General features: G+C 38.0%; 1 protein-coding gene across 8 annotated transcripts in view; it reads left to right on the top strand.

The window, feature by feature from the left end:
* Nucleotides 1-19,780, top strand: part of tpm2 (tropomyosin 2 (beta)) — a 29,772-nt gene extending 9,992 nt beyond the window's left edge. The window contains exons 1-8 of one of the 8 annotated variants that reach the window (XM_036595753.1): nt 25-382; nt 4,032-4,165; nt 4,588-4,705; nt 5,797-5,867; nt 7,152-7,227; nt 10,303-10,365; nt 10,517-10,586; nt 18,465-19,780. In XM_036595753.1, coding sequence (XP_036451646.1) covers nt 251-382; nt 4,032-4,165; nt 4,588-4,705; nt 5,797-5,867; nt 7,152-7,227; nt 10,303-10,365; nt 10,517-10,586; nt 18,465-18,547 — 747 coding nt within the window. In that variant the 5' untranslated portion in view covers nt 25-250 and the 3' untranslated portion in view covers nt 18,548-19,780. Of the gene's footprint in view, nt 1-24; nt 383-4,031; nt 4,166-4,587; nt 4,706-5,796; nt 5,868-7,151; nt 7,228-9,228; nt 9,305-10,302; nt 10,366-10,516; nt 10,587-12,498; nt 13,109-18,464 lie in introns of those variants that run through there. The other 7 variants (XM_036595752.1, XM_036595751.1, XM_036595749.1 and 4 more) reach the window with 7 other exon arrangements.
* Nucleotides 19,781-20,048: the final 268 nt, after the last annotated feature.

Here is a 20,048-nt window from a genome sequence, read left to right as displayed (position 1 = left end):
GGGGGCGGAGTCACGGGGCCGCCGTGGAGGGCAACTTTTCTACAGGACAGTTTGTGTGAGGAGAGCAACGACGAGACTGACCTCTGAAGACAGCAGTAAAGGGTATGGTTTTAAATCTCAGGTGTGCGCCGATCGTTAGGTTTGCATCAGGCGTTTGGTTCCTTGCTGTGCACTCTGAGGTGTCTCACAGTCTCCCAAGAGCTCAGAGCCAAAGAGCAAGCGGCTTGTGATTGTACTCGGCTGTTTCGCAATGGCTGGAATAACGTCCATCGAAGCTGTGAAGAGGAAAATTCAGTCGCTGCAGCTGCAGGCCGACGAGGCCGAGGACCGCGCAGAGGCACTCCAGAGGGAGGTGGACGCGGAAAGACACGCCAGGGAACGGGTGAGAAACGAGAGAAATGGAGGGAGGGAGACGAGGCTGGAGTTAGACTCACTGCTCTCCAGCTCCTTGTTGGAATTTTCCGTTCCACCTTAAATAGTGTAGCAGTTTCATTCTGGCGCCTGAAGCCAGAATGTAACTGCAGCACCATTTAAGGTGGAACGGAAAATTCGAAAAAGAAGCTGACTTTAGCCTCGTGGAGAGGCAGAGAGAGAAAAGAAGAAGCCTGGTGGAGCTCCACTGCTGCACCAACTTCGTTTTTGACGGTGTCCTGTAGTTTTTCCACAGACTGGTGTACTTCTGTAGATGCTGGTTTCAGGACGGAGCTGTTGGCTGGTGTAGGTCGAGTTACCAGGTTGCTATAGTGATTTAACCGCAGGCTGGATACGCTCTGATATCGAACTGCTCGATTGTTTAACCCGTTCATTTACATATGTGACGCTGTAAGCGGTTAAGTTTTCTCTGAGCTTTCCCCATCACAAATCTGAAGGGTTTTTTAGCTAATCAAGCTATATGGCTAAAAAGTGATTTATTTCTTAAATTATAACATTAATTGTACACACTTAATATGATGGTTCTTCATGCTTAAAATGGCTGTTTGCATAGTGAAATGGTTCTTGAGATTGATGGAGAACGTGCTCTTTGAAAATGGTGCTATTTTGCACTAAAAAGGGTTCTTGATATATCATGCCAATACTAGAAATCCGTTTTTGGTGCTTTGTAGAACTATTTTAAAAAAGGTTTTATATAGAACCATATACAACACTTTCTCCATCAATCTGAAGAACCACTTAATCATGCAAAGAACTATAAATAAAGCCATTGCCTTTACTAAAGAACCCTTGGACCACCATGTTTTTAAATGTTTAGTCTTTTAGTCAAATGGGACCTCCTGATTTTTAGCAAAACAATTAAAACCTGAATTTTTACTGTGAAAAAAATGTCTATTTATTCTAAAAATATATGTATATTTTAATAAAAAAAAACATAAAATACAGTTAGACATTTATGTTAGACCATCAGAGTATTCTGAGGCATTTTTCCTGATCATATTAAATTTCAAAGATGCTCTAAACAAAGGGTTCCAGTAATTCGTGAGCTGGAACAAGGCTGGTGGTCACTGGCTCAGACTTGCTAGCTGATTTTTTGGCTGTTGTTGTTCGGTTACTGCTGATACTGCTCCTTTAATTTGGCTAAAATCATTTAGTTTCTGTTGATAGTTTTCCTCTAATTTGACCAGAGTCATTACGGTAGTGTTGACACTACTCCTTTAATTTAGCCATAGTTATTGGTGTTGATGCTGTTCCTTTAATTTAACCATACTAATTAAGTTAGAGCTGGTACTGTTGCTGTCATTTGATTATATGTAAGTAGAGTAGTTTTATACTGTTCATTTAATTTGACTGTATTTACTGTCTATACTATTCCTTGATGTCAAAATTTGTGCATTAATGAGAAGGTCTGATGTTACCTTTAATAACATTTACCACCCCATGTTGATTACTACGGCACGGTGAGGTGCTGTAAGCTGTTCCATCTGATCCCAGCACATTCTGTTGGCACAGATGCAGTCTGGGTATTTAACATGATCAAATTAGCTCTCTCTTTCACAGCCTAACCATGTGGCTTTTTCGGACTTCTCTTGAAACATGTTTGTGAAATAGACATCACATTTTGGGGTGTTATAAGGCCTAAAAGTGCAAAATAGGCAAAAAGTCAGCTCTTGGTGGGAGCCATAACAGTTTGACCCAGCGAGGAGTGAACTGTTTAGTCAACCTGCTCCCACTTCCTGTGTCCCCTCCCAGTCTTCTTTTCTATTGGCTTGAGTCAACCTGGCCCAGGTCCCAGAGAGCAGAAGGTTAATCATTTCCTGTGCTCTCTTTGCTGCCTCAAAGCAAAAAGACCTTGGGAATGTCCAGACTTCTCATGTATCAGATACCTAGTGGTTGTGTTTTCTGTAGAAAGATCTCAGGAAAATGTTACTCTGTAGGAATGTTAGAGCAGTTGATGCTTTTACAGACTACCTTTTATTTATTAAAGGATTCAGGATTCGGTAAAGGATTGCCAAAGCACAGACGTCTGTCAGTACCTACTGTAGGCCTACAGGTTCAAAGGAATCTTTGAGATTGTAAATTAAAGGCTTAAAATGGACATTTACCGACAGTATGCGGTCAATGAGCAATATCGAAGAACCAGGCATATGAGAGCATTTCCTAATACTGACCTTAATAGTTGGTATAAACTGCAATAAGTTTGGTATTTATAAAATACCAAATACTGGACTTTAAAAGCTTTTATTGTATCATGGCTATGGACAGTTTGTGAATAAAAGGCAAAAGCTCCCAGCATGGCCATGGAAATGTGAAGTTGTGAAGTTGTTCTTTTTCCTAAGTCACTGGTTTTCACCAGTTAGTTAGACAAAGTGGGCGAGTTTAATGTGAGTTACACATTTTAGCCATAGGAAATATTTGGGATGCCGTTTGTGGCATTCCACAGCTACCCTGGTGAATCAGACTGGAATTGGCTCGGGCTGAGAGGTTTTGACAGAATGGGGGTTTGATTAGCTGTCTTTTGCTGGGGAGTGTGGAACACTGGCTCTTTTGTGCTGACGGGACCACTGCCCATGTCTTAGTGGGAAACTTGGAATGCTGGAATTTGAACTCCATGGTCTAATCATCTCAGTCATCGTCATGGATGGATATCATGTATCTGCTGCTTCGTCTGTCCACACCTGGAGCAGAATTTGAAAATGGCAGTTGCCATATTTAATTTAGAACATTTTATTCCTTCTCTCATAAAGTTCATATTTTGGAGGTAGGAGGTTTTGTCCTGGGATGGTATGTTTTATCCAGATTATATTTGTAGAATTAGCAGTCTGAAGCTATTAATGGAAGACACTGGCATGTTAACAGTTAACTGTCTGTTATCAAGGCCTACTTTAGGAGGGCAAACAATGCGTTGCTCTTTAAAGTCATGAATAAAGGTAACATTCCTTTTTTTCCATTTGGTTTACAAGGCAGTTACTGTGTGAGACTCGCAGTGTGTAGTGTCTTTGCTACTTAACACAGCCAGTATAGAACGTGTCTTCAACTCTCTGAGGACACCTTCAAAAGATCTAGCCCTGATTTTGACAATGCAACACAACTCCTGTTTAGTTCTCAGTTCATTTTCATTTAGCCTTCCTTGGGTTATCTTACCTCTCTTTTTCCCCAAAAGACATTGTCCATGGAATTACCCATGAAAGTCCCAAGCACACAGTATCAAAGCTAAACATGCTTTGTTGGTCTGCTGGTGTAATGAGTTGGGGGCTGGTTTAGTTCTCGCTGGGGAGAATGAACTTTACATTTTGACGTTTATCTCAAAAGTAATTAGAAACATCTAAAGAAAAATGCTCCTCAGTGTCCCATGAGAGGATGTCTAGGGGTATATAGCTTCTGAACCACTGGTTCCTAAGATGCATGTCTACCTAATGATTTAATGATTGCTTTGGTAACATCCCAAGGGTCCCACCAGTCAGCCAGTTCAAAATGCAGATAGATCATATATTTTTCATACTACAGTGCCACAGATGAAAACGCAGATAAAACACTGTGCTTGTTCTGTTTTGAATTTCTGCAAAGTGTGATTAACTATGACTATGTTGTCCTTGTAGGCAGAGGCTGAGGTGGCCTCCCTGAACAGACGTATCCAGCTGGTTGAGGAAGAGTTGGACAGAGCCCAGGAGAGGCTGGCCACCGCACTGCAGAAACTCGAGGAAGCAGAAAAAGCTGCAGATGAGAGCGAGAGGTGACTACATACATTGATATTAGTTTTAATGCATGAGCACTAATGAATAAGCAGGTAAGCACACAAGTCAGACTTTAAGTATGTGCCTGTTTTATCTGGACCTTCTCAATTTCGTGTTTTGTAATGTAAATAAAACAAATCCTAATCCAAGTGGTAAATGCGTTGCTTTGCTGTAATAACTAGAGCGAAGCAAAAAATGTACATGGGCATGTAATTTTTTATATATGAAATACATTTCAGATTTGTGTTATAATCCAAATTGCTTTCCCTAAACTGAAATGCATTCAACAAAAACATTTTGCTCATTTTTATACATATTTTGATAAACACACATTCAGCATATATATTTTTCCACATGGTGGGTTATAGACCACTCTACCAAATAAAACTTATCATGAAGTTATCCCTTCTTTGTGTAACAGAGGAATGAAGGTCATAGAAAACAGAGCAACAAAAGATGAGGAGAAGATGGAGCTTCAGGAGATGCAGCTGAAGGAGGCCAAACACATTGCTGAAGAGGCTGACCGCAAATATGAGGAGGTGTGTACCTCAGGGCTCAGTGCTAAGTTTTAATATGATTTACACCTTTTCTCTTCAAGTTCCTACAAATACTTAGGCATATCAGCTCAGTTTTACATGGATGTCAGTTTGACCTGTATGTTGGTATAAATACTACAAAAAGGAAAATAAGTTTCTGAGCAAGTTTGTTCAGGATGATCAGCATTTTCTCACAAATAAATTGTGCATATGTTCAGTGACCTGGGTTTTTTTTACTGCATTGATAAAGTTTTATGAGATCAGAGTCTTTAGTTGATCCTGCCTTTACACGTTTAGGATCCACAGTCATTAATGTGAAGATCTGTTTGCGCTAACCCTGTGATTTGATTACTGATAGAAGTTTGAAACGAGAAATATCTGAGGTCAAATATAAGCAAATTCTGACACTGTTAGTAGTTAAATCTCCCAGTCTGCCTGCCCACTGCTATAGGCTTAAGGAGCATATTGTGTTTAGGCGTGGCATGGGCTTAAGGCTGGTGGCGCTGAGAGGGCCCTCACACTACTGACCAGCGGATTAAACTGGCAGGATTCACTCTGTTTAAGAACATTAAGACTGTCATTGACTGCCTGCAGTAACAGAGTTCAGAGTCTAGCCACTGCTGCAACTGTGGTGTCCATGTTTGTTAACTGCTTTGTTCACATGTGACCTGACTCGTAATCTCTCTTGGCTCACTGAAGAGTCAACACTGCATTACATTTTGGACTGCAAAGAATCGGCCTTACATTCAGCGCTTAAAATTGACTGTAGTTTTTGTAGCAGGCATTTTTATACACATATTGATGAAGTGCTAGAAAGTTCATAGCCTAGATTAGATGTGTTAGAGTGAAGAAATCAGCAAAAATGTGTAGTCCAGTGGTATTCAGAGCCCTGGCTTATATGTATGTGCTGTCAACTTTGCACTCTTCTGCTTGAAATGTGTGGGCAAATGTACGTCCACTGAGTACTAAAGCATTTAATTAGTCTACAAGTGCTGTTGGGTCTATTATTCTCGATGGATTAAACTGAAAGCGGTACCCATGCCTGTCACTGTAATGCTACGTGTGTTTAAGAGGTTGTTTGGTGTTCTCTGCAGGTGGCCCGTAAGCTGGTCATCCTTGAGGGTGACCTGGAGCGTTCTGAAGAGCGTGCCGAGGTGGCTGAGGCGTGAGTATTATTTACTGTCAATAGAGCACATGTCTGCAGCTCTGCTGCTGCGTGTACTTAAGAGCTCAAATTACAGAGTCATTTGTGCTAATATTGTTTTGTTCAACAGACGTATGTCCATGTGTACTCTGTGTTTTAAATGCAAATATAAATGAGACTTGTGGCTTCATTACAGTTGTAGTGTTGGTGACTATGGATAGTTAAGGCAAGACACAACAGGTGAATAGGGTAATTATTAATCCTTACAAGTATATTTTTGTATTGGAAGTTAAAAAAAATACTTTTGAATATGTAAATGAGACGTGATCCATTTAAATATGCTTGAATATACATATTTTTAAAAACAAAAATTTGGATTTTGGGTGATGTTAGAATTAAATGTATGTGTTTCATTGTGAAAACTAGAGGAAGGATTTTACAGAACAGATTAATGAAATCTCATTGTTCTGTTGTTTAATCACAAAAACACTGTGCACTGTTATTACAGTATTTACTTTTCAGGTCATTTTGCCAGTACAAAATATAGCATAAATCCATCTATGAGCAAAATATTAGGATATTCTTCTGTAATAACCTTCAGAATACTGTATGTACGATTTCATGGGTACAGGTGTTCTAGAAGCCGAGATGTTCTGAATATAGAGAAATATTCATTTAGAAAAAAAAACAGTTTTAAGAATGGGACATTTTAGACATTTTTATGATTATGGTTAAAGAAAAGAGATGTTTAGATACTATTTATCAAAAAATTTGAGAATTGATAGACAGGACCAAAATACTAATTTCTGCCTGTAGTGTCTTGCCTTAATTGTTTGACCAGTCGTGCTAAATATGCATTGAGAATAAGAGTAATGTGTGTGTTGCATTCGCTGTTATGGTTTACAGTATTGATTATATCTCGCATGAACAGCATGATGCATGTCTGTGGTGCCTAAAAGGACTCCCAAAGCAACAGGCAGTACAAATGATATTACCTGTAGTCAGTTAGCCATTTACATAAATTTAGAATTGAGTGCAATCGGAACAGAGAAGAAGCATATTCCCAATTAACCTTACAAGATTGTTAACCTGCTGCTTGTGGTCCTTCAGCCACCCCACTCCCAGTATTGGTAAAAGGAAGTCCAAGCGTGAACAGCTCTGGGGTCCGCTAACCACAGTCTCCCTTTGTTTTCTAAATGCATGCACCAATGCACCCCACCCTGGGACACACCACATTTGTGGCTCCCTCCTCCCCAACTTATTGCCTCCTTCCCCACATTCCCTGCCCATGTTGGACTAACCCAGTCGAGTCAGGCAGCTGGAGGAGGAGCTTAGACTCATGGACCAGAATTTGAAGTCCCTGATGTGCGGGGAGGAAGAGGTACTGCAGAGTGACTGTTGCTCAAGCACCCTGAATGCTAACGCTAACTCTTTTTCTCCTCCTTTCCTGCCAAAACTCGCTGACCACCTTCCCTGCTTTGGTTAGCTCTGCTGCTGTGCTTCAAGTGGCTCTCTCTCTCAGCAAAGTGCTTATAGGTGAACCATCTCCTGCCCAGCAAAGGTGGCCCCCACCAAAGCCTTAGGAAAAAACTCTTAATTATTAAGAGAAGTTGAAGGGAAATGAATTCTCTTATAAATGTATCCAAGTTAACAATCAATTGTTGAATTTATTAAATTGTAAATGTTGTCATGAATGTATTCAATTCAGTGACATTCAACTCGAAGTCTTCTTCCTAAGGCTTTTTTGTTAAGCACTGTTTTGATATCAGGCACATACAGTTGTGATAAAGGGTTTGTGAAGCCGTTGGAATTAGCCAGATTTCAGTTTTAATGACTCCAAAAAGTGATCTGGTCTAAATTGTAATAATGCGTAAAGATGGTTTATTTAGAATATGACACACAACATTTTAATGTAACTTATCTTTATTGAACAAATAGTTTAAACACTTCCTAGAAAAAATATGTGAACTTCTATATTTAGGAATAGTGGAACCTCCTCACAATCAACAAAAATGTTTAGCTGCTAATTAATATTGTTTAGAGGTTAGGAGATATGTTGGGCCCTTAGTTTGTAGAAATCTGGAATGTTTTGTATGAATGTCTTGCTTCAGGTCATGCCAAATTTAATAGGACTGAGTTCAGGACTGACCTGTCCATCCTAAAAGAGAGAATTCCTTCTGATCGAGGATTACACAACCACTTTTGAGTTTACATCACAGCAGATGTCCTGACTTTCTGCTGAAGAAATTCATGATACAATTTAAAATGCATTGGTCCCTCAATGATTGCAAGCTGTCCAGGTCCCAATGCAGCAAAACAGCCCCCACTTCATTAAACTACCACCACCATGTTTCACAGTTGAAACAAGGTTTTGGTGCTTATTAGTCTTGCAAGACAAGATATGATTTCATAACAAGAATATGTAACTGGGGACAACTTGTTAAACTTGTAGTGCTGGATATGCCCCTGCTAAGAGTATGACCTCTTTAAAACCTGCCCCCAAATTCCTGTAGTCTGTGCTCTTTTAATGTCCAGAGCATAATCAACAACACAAAACAAGCTAGCTAGCAAAACACTGTTCTTAGCTAACAGAGCTGTAAAAGGTAATGTAGAAATTTACCACATGTAATGTGTTCTCCGCACACACAACAATTATCTTCATGCTTATTTTGAGAATTTTTTGGGGACTTATCAGCCCTGCTAACTTTTGTTACATCAGTGGGCTAACAACAGGTTTGTTCTCTGCCAGACAGTGTTGACCAGCGCATCACCCCCACTTTGAGAAAGTTCAACTTTTGTTTCTTCATGTTCTTTTTTGGAGAGCAGTTGTTTTATGTGGTTTAACCTCTCAGGAAAACCACTTGTTCAGTATTTCTCTCATGTTAGACTCATTAATACAGCTGTTATTAAGCACAGGAGAACCTTAGCTGTCACTTTACGGTTATTGTATAATCAAAATGATGATTTTTTTTTGTTTTTTTTTTTTAGATTATTATTATTAGACCTTTCCAAAGAGGTCATTGTCCTAGAGGTTCTCATATTTTGGATTTGACTGTTTAAAACTGTAACACGCTGTGAGTTAAGTAACACTATCTGTATTTATTGTTAAGACTTAGATGACCACATCACATTTTACAAATCATTCATGTTGAAAGGTTTCACACTCTTTTTCTCACAACTGTTCATTTTATACCTCACTGTATCCAGAGTGTCTGTTGGTGCTGCCAGGAAAACCTCTTCTCCCTCTTCAGGTTGGGGTCGCCTTAGCTTAGACTTCTGCTCTCTCCATCTTCTGAAAGTGCTCTCTCTCTCTCTCTCTCCCCCTTTTTTCTCTCTTTTTTTTTTCCCCTCGGTTTTCCCCACCTCTGCTACTATGACACAGCAAATCTGGTGACCTTGAGGAAGAGTTGAAAAATGTCACCAACAACTTGAAGTCTTTGGAGGCCCAGGCAGAGAAGGTAGGAGAAAAAGCAGATGTTGGCTGTGTTACCGTGAAGAGCCAACGTGGCCTCTATGTTACAGTGCCAAGCCTATTGCACACCCACGGGCCTAGATGTTACCATAGAGATGATTACTGAAGCACTAAGTGTGACTTAGCAAAAACAGAAGGCCTGGACAGCCTTGTCAAGAAAGTAAAGCTTTTTTTATTCCCAAAGGTCTTAACTAAAGTAAACTCTGTGCTCTCACACAACTGTCTTTGGTCACGTTGTCATAATATTGGCAGTAAATGAGGTTTGTAACTTTCAAGCACAAAGATACAACTGATACAACTTGGACATAGTAAATCTGTAATGTGCTTTTTGATAATGTAAAATAAAGTATTAGGAAATGGCAGTTTAAAACATAATTTTTCTAAAAACAATTTGTTTTTAGGTTTTTTTTATATTACGTTATCACATTTCCAAAAAAATAAGTATTTGAAGAACACCAAAGCCATGCCCTTTTGAAAGGCAAACTCCTATAAATGAAAATGCGATGAGCCAAAAGCGAAGAGGCAATCACCACTTCACTCTTTTTATGGTCACCTAAAGAGCCATTTCATCCATTTAGTGAATTGAAACAGCCACTTTTTAATGCCACAATGGAGTTTCTGACGGTGCAAAATGTTAGTCAATCTGCCCCAACACCTTACAAAAAGAACTCCAAACTCTGGGGAACTGTAAGCTGTTCCATGCAATGAATCCTCATTCTTATAATATAATATCTGAGACATTTTGTATTGTTTTCCATGTAATTACTGAATAAGCATTACGATTTGGACATAAAAAGTCCAAAAAAATCCTAATTTAATTGTGCCACGCTGTTGTATTTGATTCCACTGCTCCCCCTCTGTCCTGGTATGCTGCTCTGCAATCTTTCTGTATTGTCAGAAATCTTGCTTTGAAACCGTATTGTTCTTGAGATTCAAGCTGTGCTGGTCACATCATTAATTATTTCACCGCTCTTTAATCTCTAGTACTCCACAAAAGAAGACAAATATGAGGAGGAAATCAAAGTCCTCACTGAAAAACTGAAAGAGGTGAGCAGCCTGTTAAAGCATGTAAAGTACTGTAGAATTTCTGTAATATGAATTATGAGTTCTCCGGTTTCATTGACTCATAGAAAAGTTATACAGTTTACGATCTGGTGGATTCTTAATTGTTTTCTGTATTGTTGGCTGATTTTTCTAGGCTGAGACTCGTGCTGAGTTTGCAGAGAGGTCTGTGGCTAAACTTGAGAAGACCATTGATGATTTGGAAGGTATGTTTACAGCAGCTTACCTAATTACAGTTCTGCCTACATTCTGATCGTTAACTACTTAATCCAGGTTGGGCATGTTGCAAGCTAACAAGTTGTCATTTGCATTTTTATTTCTCCCTGTTGCATTTATATAGCATGCTTGTGTTTATTTGAAAGACTTAAAATATTGCAGATACTGCACTGGATTGGTTTAAAAACTGCTGCATGTTGTCTGTACACAAGTAGGAAGTATGTCAAGTGAGTTGTCAATAGTCACATCGTTGGTAGAATGTTTTGTAGTTATCTTTGCTATTATTAATTAGGTGATATTTCTATCAGTAATTATGTCTGATAGTTTAAACATAGTGCGCTTCACTGTGTACAGTGTTTAAAATTTTAGTAACAGTGATGTACCTAAAAAAGCACATACCAGAATGATACAGCCACTACCAAGCTGTTGTCAGTGCTGCTGAGAATGTCTGGGCAGTGGTCTTCTTATAGTGGTCCTTTTTCATTGATGGGGGTCACTTAATTGTGTGGCAAGAAGATGGACGACAGTTAGTAATTGTAAACTTACAAAGTGCACCTGTATGTTTGGTGTTTCTGATAAAATGGTCAGTAAGTTTAGGAGCAAGCATGAGTTTAGGTATCTTAAACTAGCTCTTGTAATGTTCTCGGGAATCCTTTTCTTAATGTTGGTTGGAAGGTTGTCAGTATTGAAGTATTATAAAGTATTGAAAGACTTGAGCTTTGTCTTAATATGTAATGATGCACAGAAATAAAAATCAAAACAAAAAAAATGACTATTAATAAAAGAGTTTACATACACAGTTAAAATACACTTGCTAACATATTACAGTATGTAGGCTATAGTGTGCCACAAAATCCTGTGTCCTCTACAACAGGGAACAGTTGGTCATTCAAGGCAGTGAACTCCACTATTGCTTAATTGTACTTTGTACTTTTGACTCTGTCGTTTGTGAATCTTCATCATTCAAAAAACTGTGGCTACAGATGGTGTTGGTGGGTAGGCAGGAACTTTCCTTTCTGCCTCTGTTGTTTTGCTGTATTCTGTGTATTGAGCAGGTTGCTATTCTTTTAAAAGTGGTCTGTTAAAGCTGTAGTGGAGAAGTTTCATACCAACTCTTGATACTTTGCATGAGCAGTGATTACAAAATGCTTGTCTGACAACCATGAGAGAGTTCCACATGGTTGATATTTCGACTATAGATCTGCTACTGCTCGAACTGTTGTGTGTCTTCTGTTTTCTATTTTCTTCTATATTTGGAAAAAAAATTATTTTTGAATGGATAAAAACCGAAAATGTCATTCTTGACCACTGTTGCCAGAAATGTCGGTTCATCTATATTGACATGGTTTATAGTGACAGCTGTAAAGAGAGAAGACAGACTGTACATTTCTCAGCATGAAGAAGTTATGGTTTAGCTCTGAACATTTGACTCAAATTAACTAAACACTAACAAAAGGTTCAGGTGACATGCAGATGTGTGATTAATTGGTTTGTCTGGCACATGTTCTGTGTTTTGTACTTTCTCAAAATGCAAGTGTGCTTAGTGAGGGTGGATTACTGCTGAGCATGAGCATGCTGTTTGAGTTTTTAAAACTCGAGATATGAAAGGAAACCTTATTGTATCAATCATATATACTACTCATTTGTATGATGGTTGCTGTTTAAACTGCTTTGATATATTAGTCAAGCCAGATTGAATTTTCTTATGTTTATTTAATCAGTTTAGTGGCCAATTACAGTGATTTCCGCTTTGTAAGTTTAAAGAAAGGACGGCTTGTACAAAGTTCAGTTCTCTTTCTGACCTTCTGTTCTCTTTCCGTTCTCTCTTTGTTTCGTTCTGTCTATCTCGTGTGTCTGTTTGGCTTACTGTTTGTCTGCTTTTTGTCTGGTGATGAAATGCAGATGAGGTGTACGCTCAGAAGCTGAAGGGTAAAGCCCTCAGCGAGGAGCTGGATCTGGCTCTCAACGACATGACTACTCTCTAGATGCACTCTCTCTCACCCTCTCTCTCACCCTCTCTCTCTCCACTCCTCCTTCCTCATCGCCCCCATCTCCTAAGTTGTACTTCCTCGGCTCTTCCTACATCTGGCTCATCTGGGGTGTACTCATTGCCATCCTTAGTTATGTTTTTCCCCCCTCCATTCCAGTGTTAGATACAATCCCAGTCTCACATGTTTAAGCATAAAATCAGTTCCTAGACAGGATTAAAAAAAATGTTATCACTGTTTAAATCCTTAATGAATATGAGATGGCATACCCCAAGGATCCATTCTGGGTCCTATCGGTTTGTTTTTTTTTGGTTTTTTTTTCTCCTGTGCTGTACCCGGAGGTATCAACACTGTTCTTTTCCCTCACTTGTCTTTTCAGAAGTTCTTATTTATGTCCCTAAGCTTTGTCTGTAAGTGTTTACACCTCTGGTCTGATGTACAGCTGGAACTTGTTCACTATCTGTTCTATGTCTCTGTAGTGCTTTACTTTCTCCCTCTGTAATAAAAGGCAAAAACACCTTTCATTCCCCCTCTTTATTTTTTCATTTATACCATTTATGCTTTTTGTTTTTTGTGGGTTTACAGCTAATGTATTTACTGCTTTGGATGGTATTTAGAAATTAACAATCAGTAATATTCAAAAGACTTTAAATTTTTTGATGAATGACAGAATCACTCTTATTTGTTCATTACAAAAGAGAGGCTGTTGTGGAGCCAACTAGTGCCAACTAGCCAACATGTGTCTGTTAGTAACCTTAACTATGAAAATAAATATATTCAGTAATAATTTTGTTTTTGGACTGTTATAGTTCCATTTATAGTTTCTTTTCTCTGGATCAGCTGGTTCAAAAAAAACAGTAGAAGTAATTTTCTTATGGTGAGCATGTATTCATACATTATATATTCATATGTAATACAAAAAGCTGTATTTTAAATGGGTTGACAATTTTAACATGGGTTTCCAAATTTCAAAAACATGCTGTCTAGGGGCGTTTTTCCACTGCATAATCGAAAACATGAACTGTTGTAGTTCTATTTTTCCACCTGTTTGAGACAGCTGGAACCATCATAGGAACAACAGTTAATACTTTTATTGTGTTTTTTGTCATTTTGCCACTCTAAAGCATTTTATTTAAAGCATCTTGCTTCCTAGTTAGCTTAACTCAATGGCCAATAAGAAATTGTATACTGCACTATTCACACAACAATTAATGACAAACAAAATTGTGTGTAGTCAAGCAAAGCGCGTGATTTTTGTCTGTCGAGTAACACTGTTAGCATTTATATATTTAGTGTTTATCTTCCAAAGTAGCTTACCTTGGTGAGCTCTTTACAAATGAATAATTCTAAAAATGGCAGTCAGCATACAACTCTAGTTATGTAATAATGCTTCAGTCTATCTTCACCTGGAAGAGAATTAGCTAGTGTTGCCAAAACAGAGGAAAAACCCTTGAATACCATTATGTCCTGTTGGTGCTAATCTCTTTAGATTCAGGTATCAGAAAAAAACAGCTAGGCCTTCTGATACTAGATCAGTGGCCAATGGAAAAAGCACAGATCCAGTTTTTTATGCTGAAAGTTCTGATACTTTGTGCAGTGTAAAAGTACCCTAAATATCTAGAGATGATACAACAAAAAAAGAAAGTAAGAAGAAACCGTGCTTTGACATCTGATTAGCTGTAGCTGTTTCTAAGGCTGGCTTTATTTCCATGCAGCTTACTAATTTACATATTTGCTGGATTTTTGTCATCGTTTTTATATTTTTTCCAGATGCCATTGCCTTTTTTCTGCATCTACATTTGTATCTATGTATCTATGAGTTCTTCACTTTGCATGTTAGTATTCATATGTTTTGTGTATGTTAAGCCTTTACAAATGTTTAAGTAGCTATTACAGTTACAGCCCACTTGATGTCTCACTTATCTTGTCCTAGAAGCACAAGTTCTCTGTCTTCTCTTCTGTGATAATTACCATTCTTTGGATCACAAAGGAATCTGTGTTCTGTGTAAAATTAAGCTGAGCCTACACTACATGATTTTTAGCCCGATTTGAACCCTGATTTGCTCCTTCTGACACATTTTGACAGTCTGGAGCGATTTTCTAGGTAGAGAGCAATTGACCGCGAATCTAGCCTCCCAGTCGAGTTCTGAAGTTATTGGAGGCCTTTCCGATATTTTCAGGCATGTTTGATTGATTTTTATGACTAAAATGTTCATGAGTCCTGTATTGTGAGATGGTCAGAAATGTAACTCAATGAGTGATTCAAGCAACAACTAATGAGAGAGGGCAAAGGCAAAAAAGGCAAATGGACGTGTATGCACACCACGAGGGCGGCACACCACAAAAACAGAGGAGCTGCTTGTTGAACCCAGGCTAATAAAAGCCTTTGTGATGTGTTTATAATGTATGGATCCAGACTCCAGACCTGAAGTGACTCTCTTCACAATTTCAGGTCAGCTGCAAGTTTGTAGTGAAATGTTCTCCAGATCTCAGTGATATCAGCATTTCTCAATCGCATATTCATCCTAGGTTTGTGTTTTTGCTACACGTAACTGTTGCTCATTTCATAGAACTTCAAAGCACTGACAGGTCCAGTCCAGTTTAGCTTTGTTTGTGTCACAGGGGAGCTACTCCCTCTAGGAGTTTGAGTTCTTATTCATAGCTAAAACTCATTACGTGTGATATACACTCTCTTTGCGTTATCATCTTGTGTGCATGCCCTCGCGACAAAAACACAATCAATTCTGTGAAAGTCTGACTTTAAGACTGACGTTAAGTGTGATATACTCCGTCTTAGAAATCTGTTAGGATTTTAAAAGTCGCGTAGTGTACGCCCAGCTTTAGGGGCCATCAAGAGAGGAGAAAATTATGCTACTTAAGTGCAGTTCACTTTCATGTAGATTGTAAAGGTGATCATAAGGTAAGTGATAACAGTCCAAATGCAGTAGTCCTGTGTATCTAGAAATATGTATTTTCCACAAGATTTCTCTACTGGTGCACCATGAGGGCTACTAATTTTAATGATAATCATATACACAGGTTATAATCGCTGTGTATAAAGAACGCCTATGTGTGTATTTAATTATATAGAAACAGGTAAAGCAGTTGTACTTTCCTTCCTCTGACTCTCCAGTAGCTGTTGATGCCCTTACTGCTTCCCTGCTCTCCAGCACCTTTTTGCCTTTTGACTGCACTAACCTCTCCCTCCCTCTCTTTCTTTCTTTCTGTTCTTTGTTCTTTCCCTCCATCCTCTTGGCTCTTCCTCTGTTCTCGGCTCTTGATGATGCTGTGGCCGCAGATCGCTTCCAAAAGACGGAGGAGAAAAACCACATTCTCAGTAATGAGCTGAGAGTAGTTTTAAATGAGCTCAACAGCTGAGCTTCTCCAGATGAGAACAGTTTTGCTTTTTTTCCCTATTTGTGTACTGTATGTTGTCTAAAATCACTGTGATGAGCAGAAGTGGCTGCTGTTCTGTTCTATACTGTTTTTAGCAGCAGGCGCTGTCTTCAGCTTTGCTAAACTACATATATACATATGCAGAATATACGTAGTGGAATATAAACTGTGTCATTTGGCTTGTAATGTGAAATGGTTTGAAGGGCAGTACTTTACTTGGCACAGATATCAGTGTGCATTAGGGACGGCTCCTGCCCTAGAAATGTAGGAGAACTTTTTTTTAATGTAATTTATAGTTAATGTCACAACACAAACTTTAATACCAATTCTGAAGTAGGTCCTTACATTTGGCCATGGCCGAAGTATGTCTATGTATAATACAATACATTTATGCTCAAAACATAATTATGTGCCACAAGGTGATGTTGCTGGGGTCAATAAATATAATTTAAAAAAGCCTTTAATGTTTATTGACTTTGTTGGTAGCTTATAGAATAAAAGCAGCCGTTTTCTATACAAGCCTGTTACCAGTGATTACAAAACAGATGGGGAAAACACCAGTTTTTAAGCGAATGCTCTTGCTTTTTTCTGAGAATATTTAAGCTTGAGTACTATTTACTGCTGTAATGATAAAACTGTGATGTTAGCTTACTTATAGATTACTTATGCAAAGTTTGCCTGTATGTTTACATCTTTCCTCTTAAGATCTTTATCAGTAATGCTGTAAACCGGATGAATATTTATGTCTAAAGACATGTTGAGCTTAAAAGTTGTTAAATGTTAAGCTTCACTATGTGCATTGTGTAAAAAACCTTCTGAAATATTATTAAGCTACACTAATCTAACTGTAGTTAAACATGCAGACCAGTTTTCATGGCATTGTGTTCTCCTGTTACCCACAAGTGACCCTTCAGTTTTTTGGCTTAACAGCTCTATGTGGTCGGTGCACTGAGCCTTTGTGTTTAGTGTAACCCAAACCTGAGCTGACATTTTACTCACACAACGCTACTCTCACTGCTGAGAGCTTCAGGGATGCACCTGGAGACAGGAATCCCCTTTCTGTTCACAGACATGTGTGAAAGCAAACAATAGCAAATGTCTGTACTGTAGTCTGGTTTAAAAGGTTTATAAGTAAGTTGTCTGTGATGATTTTTTTTTCTTAGTATAGTTTGTGTAGCCGTTCTGAAAATACAATTATTGTTATTATTATATGTTGTTAGTATATTCTTAATGGAATGTATTCTAATACAGTACTGTGTCACCATTTATTTAATTTCCAGTCAAACCATGCAACTGAGTACAAGTTATTCATTTTTCAGGAGATGTTTCTGAGGAGGTTAGAAAGAGGACTGCATAAGGAAGGAGAAAGTTGAAGAAAAATAAGTATGGAGAAAAAAAACAGGAACTTCTAAAAAGTGATTAGAAGTTGTTGAGATAATAGAGTGGGGGTCTACAAGGTCTTTTGCAACTGTACAAGATCTGGTAGACCCATAAAACCTGCAGCATCACAAACAGTACTCAACTATGACAAAAATCATAATTGTGATTTTGGTCAATACTAAGATCATGATTATTTAACACAGTTACTCACTGACTTTGAAAATATTGTGCATTTGATCTTTTTTTTAACAGTGAAACTGAACAGTAAACTAAAAAAAGCACATAGCTGTAAATGAAAGGGTGCACTAGATTTATAATACTAGACAAAATGAGAGCATCATTGCAAAAGCAGCACAATAACCGTTTTATCTCGATTATCTTGTTTTTTATAATCGATGGAGGCCAAATTGTAATTCAAAATAATTCAATATATCGCCCAGCCCTACTTAAAGCTTTTATCTTTGAGAGAGAGAGAGGAGAAAATCGAGCTATACTCTTGCTTCAGATCTGAAACATCCTTTCCATCTATCTGTCTGTCCACTGTGAGAAGACAGCTCAACACTGTGAGCCTGAAAGTATGTGTAGCTGTCAAAAGGCCATTACTGAAAAAAGGGAACCGACAAAAAAAAGTTTGCAATAGAACACTGAAAGTGGACACCTGAGATGTGGAGTAAGGTTTTATGGACTTGTGAGTCTAAATTTGTAATTGGGATTATTTGGATGGTGAGAAGCAGAAACTGCAGCCAACTTCTAAGACTGAACTTTGGAGGTGTGGAAAAATAGCCCTGCAAATATCTTTCAAAAGCTAAAAGCATGTTTTCTGATTTTTTTTCTTTTTTTTCGACACAGAAAAACAAATGACTTGTACTTAAAAGCCACTTTGACTAGAAATTAAGTAAATGCAGGGTCTCTGACATTTACACAGCACTGTATATCTTTAATGTATTACTACTTTTTTTGTTTGGGAGTATAATGAATGGATAGCTATGTTATGACTCTGTTATGATCTTGAATTTGGGAAGTCCCATACTTTTTCTGCCTTAGGCTGTAGATTAAGAGTTTTGTTTTCAACATTTGTTCTTTTTTGTTCCCTTCCATCACCAGAGAAACTAGCCCAGGCTAAAGAGGAGAACCTAGGCATGCACCAAGTGTTGGACCAAACTCTAATGGAGCTGAACAATTTATAAAGTGCGAATGCCTCGCAATCAAGAGTCTTACACGGTATAGAGCTTTCCAACGGGGCCCAAAGCACCTCCTCTCGGCCTATGTGCACACATCCCTCACAGGGGTAAGGTCTTAGTAGCTTCAGTCTGATAAATGAAGATGTCCTGAAATTACACTCTGCCATTTTATACACATAGATAGAAATCCTGTATGATTTTTTTTCCCCAGAACTCAAGCCCATTTTAAAAGTTTTTATTGGTAGTAATAGAATCAGTAATGTATTCCTTAGTATCATTGAACTGAAATGGTTCAGACTTGGAGTAGGTTCATTTCACCAGCCTAATAAATATATGACCAGTTAATAATTCATCTATTTACTAACAGGTGTCGCATTCACGGAGCTGTATGCTCTTTCATTTTGAAGTAATGCTTTAACTGCTCCACTGTTTCAACCCAAATGCTTTTAACCATTTTAATGTTTTCTGAAAACAAACCAGTAGAGGGACTTTTTGCCTTTTTTTTTTGGAAGTAAATTAATGTAAGATTAACATGGACTGATTTCATGTGTGTAAATGAAGCACAGAATTGTTGTCAATAATGTTTGTTGATTACCACTAAAAATCAAAGGCTTTTTGGCCTGTTTTAGGCACTTAAACTACTTAAATAATAAATAAACTTCCTCAAAGTAATCAGCACTTGATCATATCTTCTGCCGGATGATTACTGACCAAAGGTCGGCAGAGATGATGCAGCTAGGTGGGCGCAAGTGCTTGTTTACAAATGTGAAATTGGTCTGTTGAATTCTTCTTCTCCAAAAAAGACAGCAATGGCCAAAGCGATGTTAATTCACTGTCAGTTTATTTTCCACCTCAAATGAAGTTGACCTCTGAATGTGAATGTATTTGTATTTGACAGTTCCAGATGTTTGAATGACGTATCAGAAACGGTTCTTATTTCACTGCATTTTTTTCCCTTCAGTTTTTTACCATAATGTATTAAATCTGAGATTAACTTGTCATTCAGTAAAACTTTTTACAATAAACATGAAAACAGATTTGCTTTTTAAAAATGAACTATCGATTGAAATATGGCTTTCACCGTTATAAAAGGAAAGTCTCAGAATAAGACCACACAATTTGAAAAATTACTGTCTCATTAACAAATCCTTAATTATTGATTATAGCCTGTTTTTAATGCATCACCTTTCTATGCAGTTGTGTAAGCTCTCTTAAAGATGATTAAAATGTTGAAGACAAGTGGCTCTTTGGATCATTTCTTTTTCATTTTGGGTCATTAATGTGCCATTTTGCATGTCTTCTTATTTATCCTGTGTGGTAATGAGCTCATAATGTACTGTACATCCTTTTCTTTAAGTGCTCATATGACAATTCTAGTAAGTCTAACTACATAGTAGCCTTACAATAAAAAAAAACTGTAATTTAACATTTTAACATTAATACCTTTGTTTGTTAAGAGTTAATATGACCAACAGATGGCAGCTTTTGAATTAAGGACCTGAGGACA

The sequence above is a fragment of the Colossoma macropomum genome, unplaced genomic scaffold (assembly GCF_904425465.1).
Source record: "Colossoma macropomum unplaced genomic scaffold, Colossoma_macropomum, whole genome shotgun sequence".
NCBI classification, from domain to species: Eukaryota; Metazoa; Chordata; class Actinopteri; order Characiformes; family Serrasalmidae; genus Colossoma; species Colossoma macropomum.
This window is presented reverse-complemented; position numbering and strand designations above follow the sequence as displayed.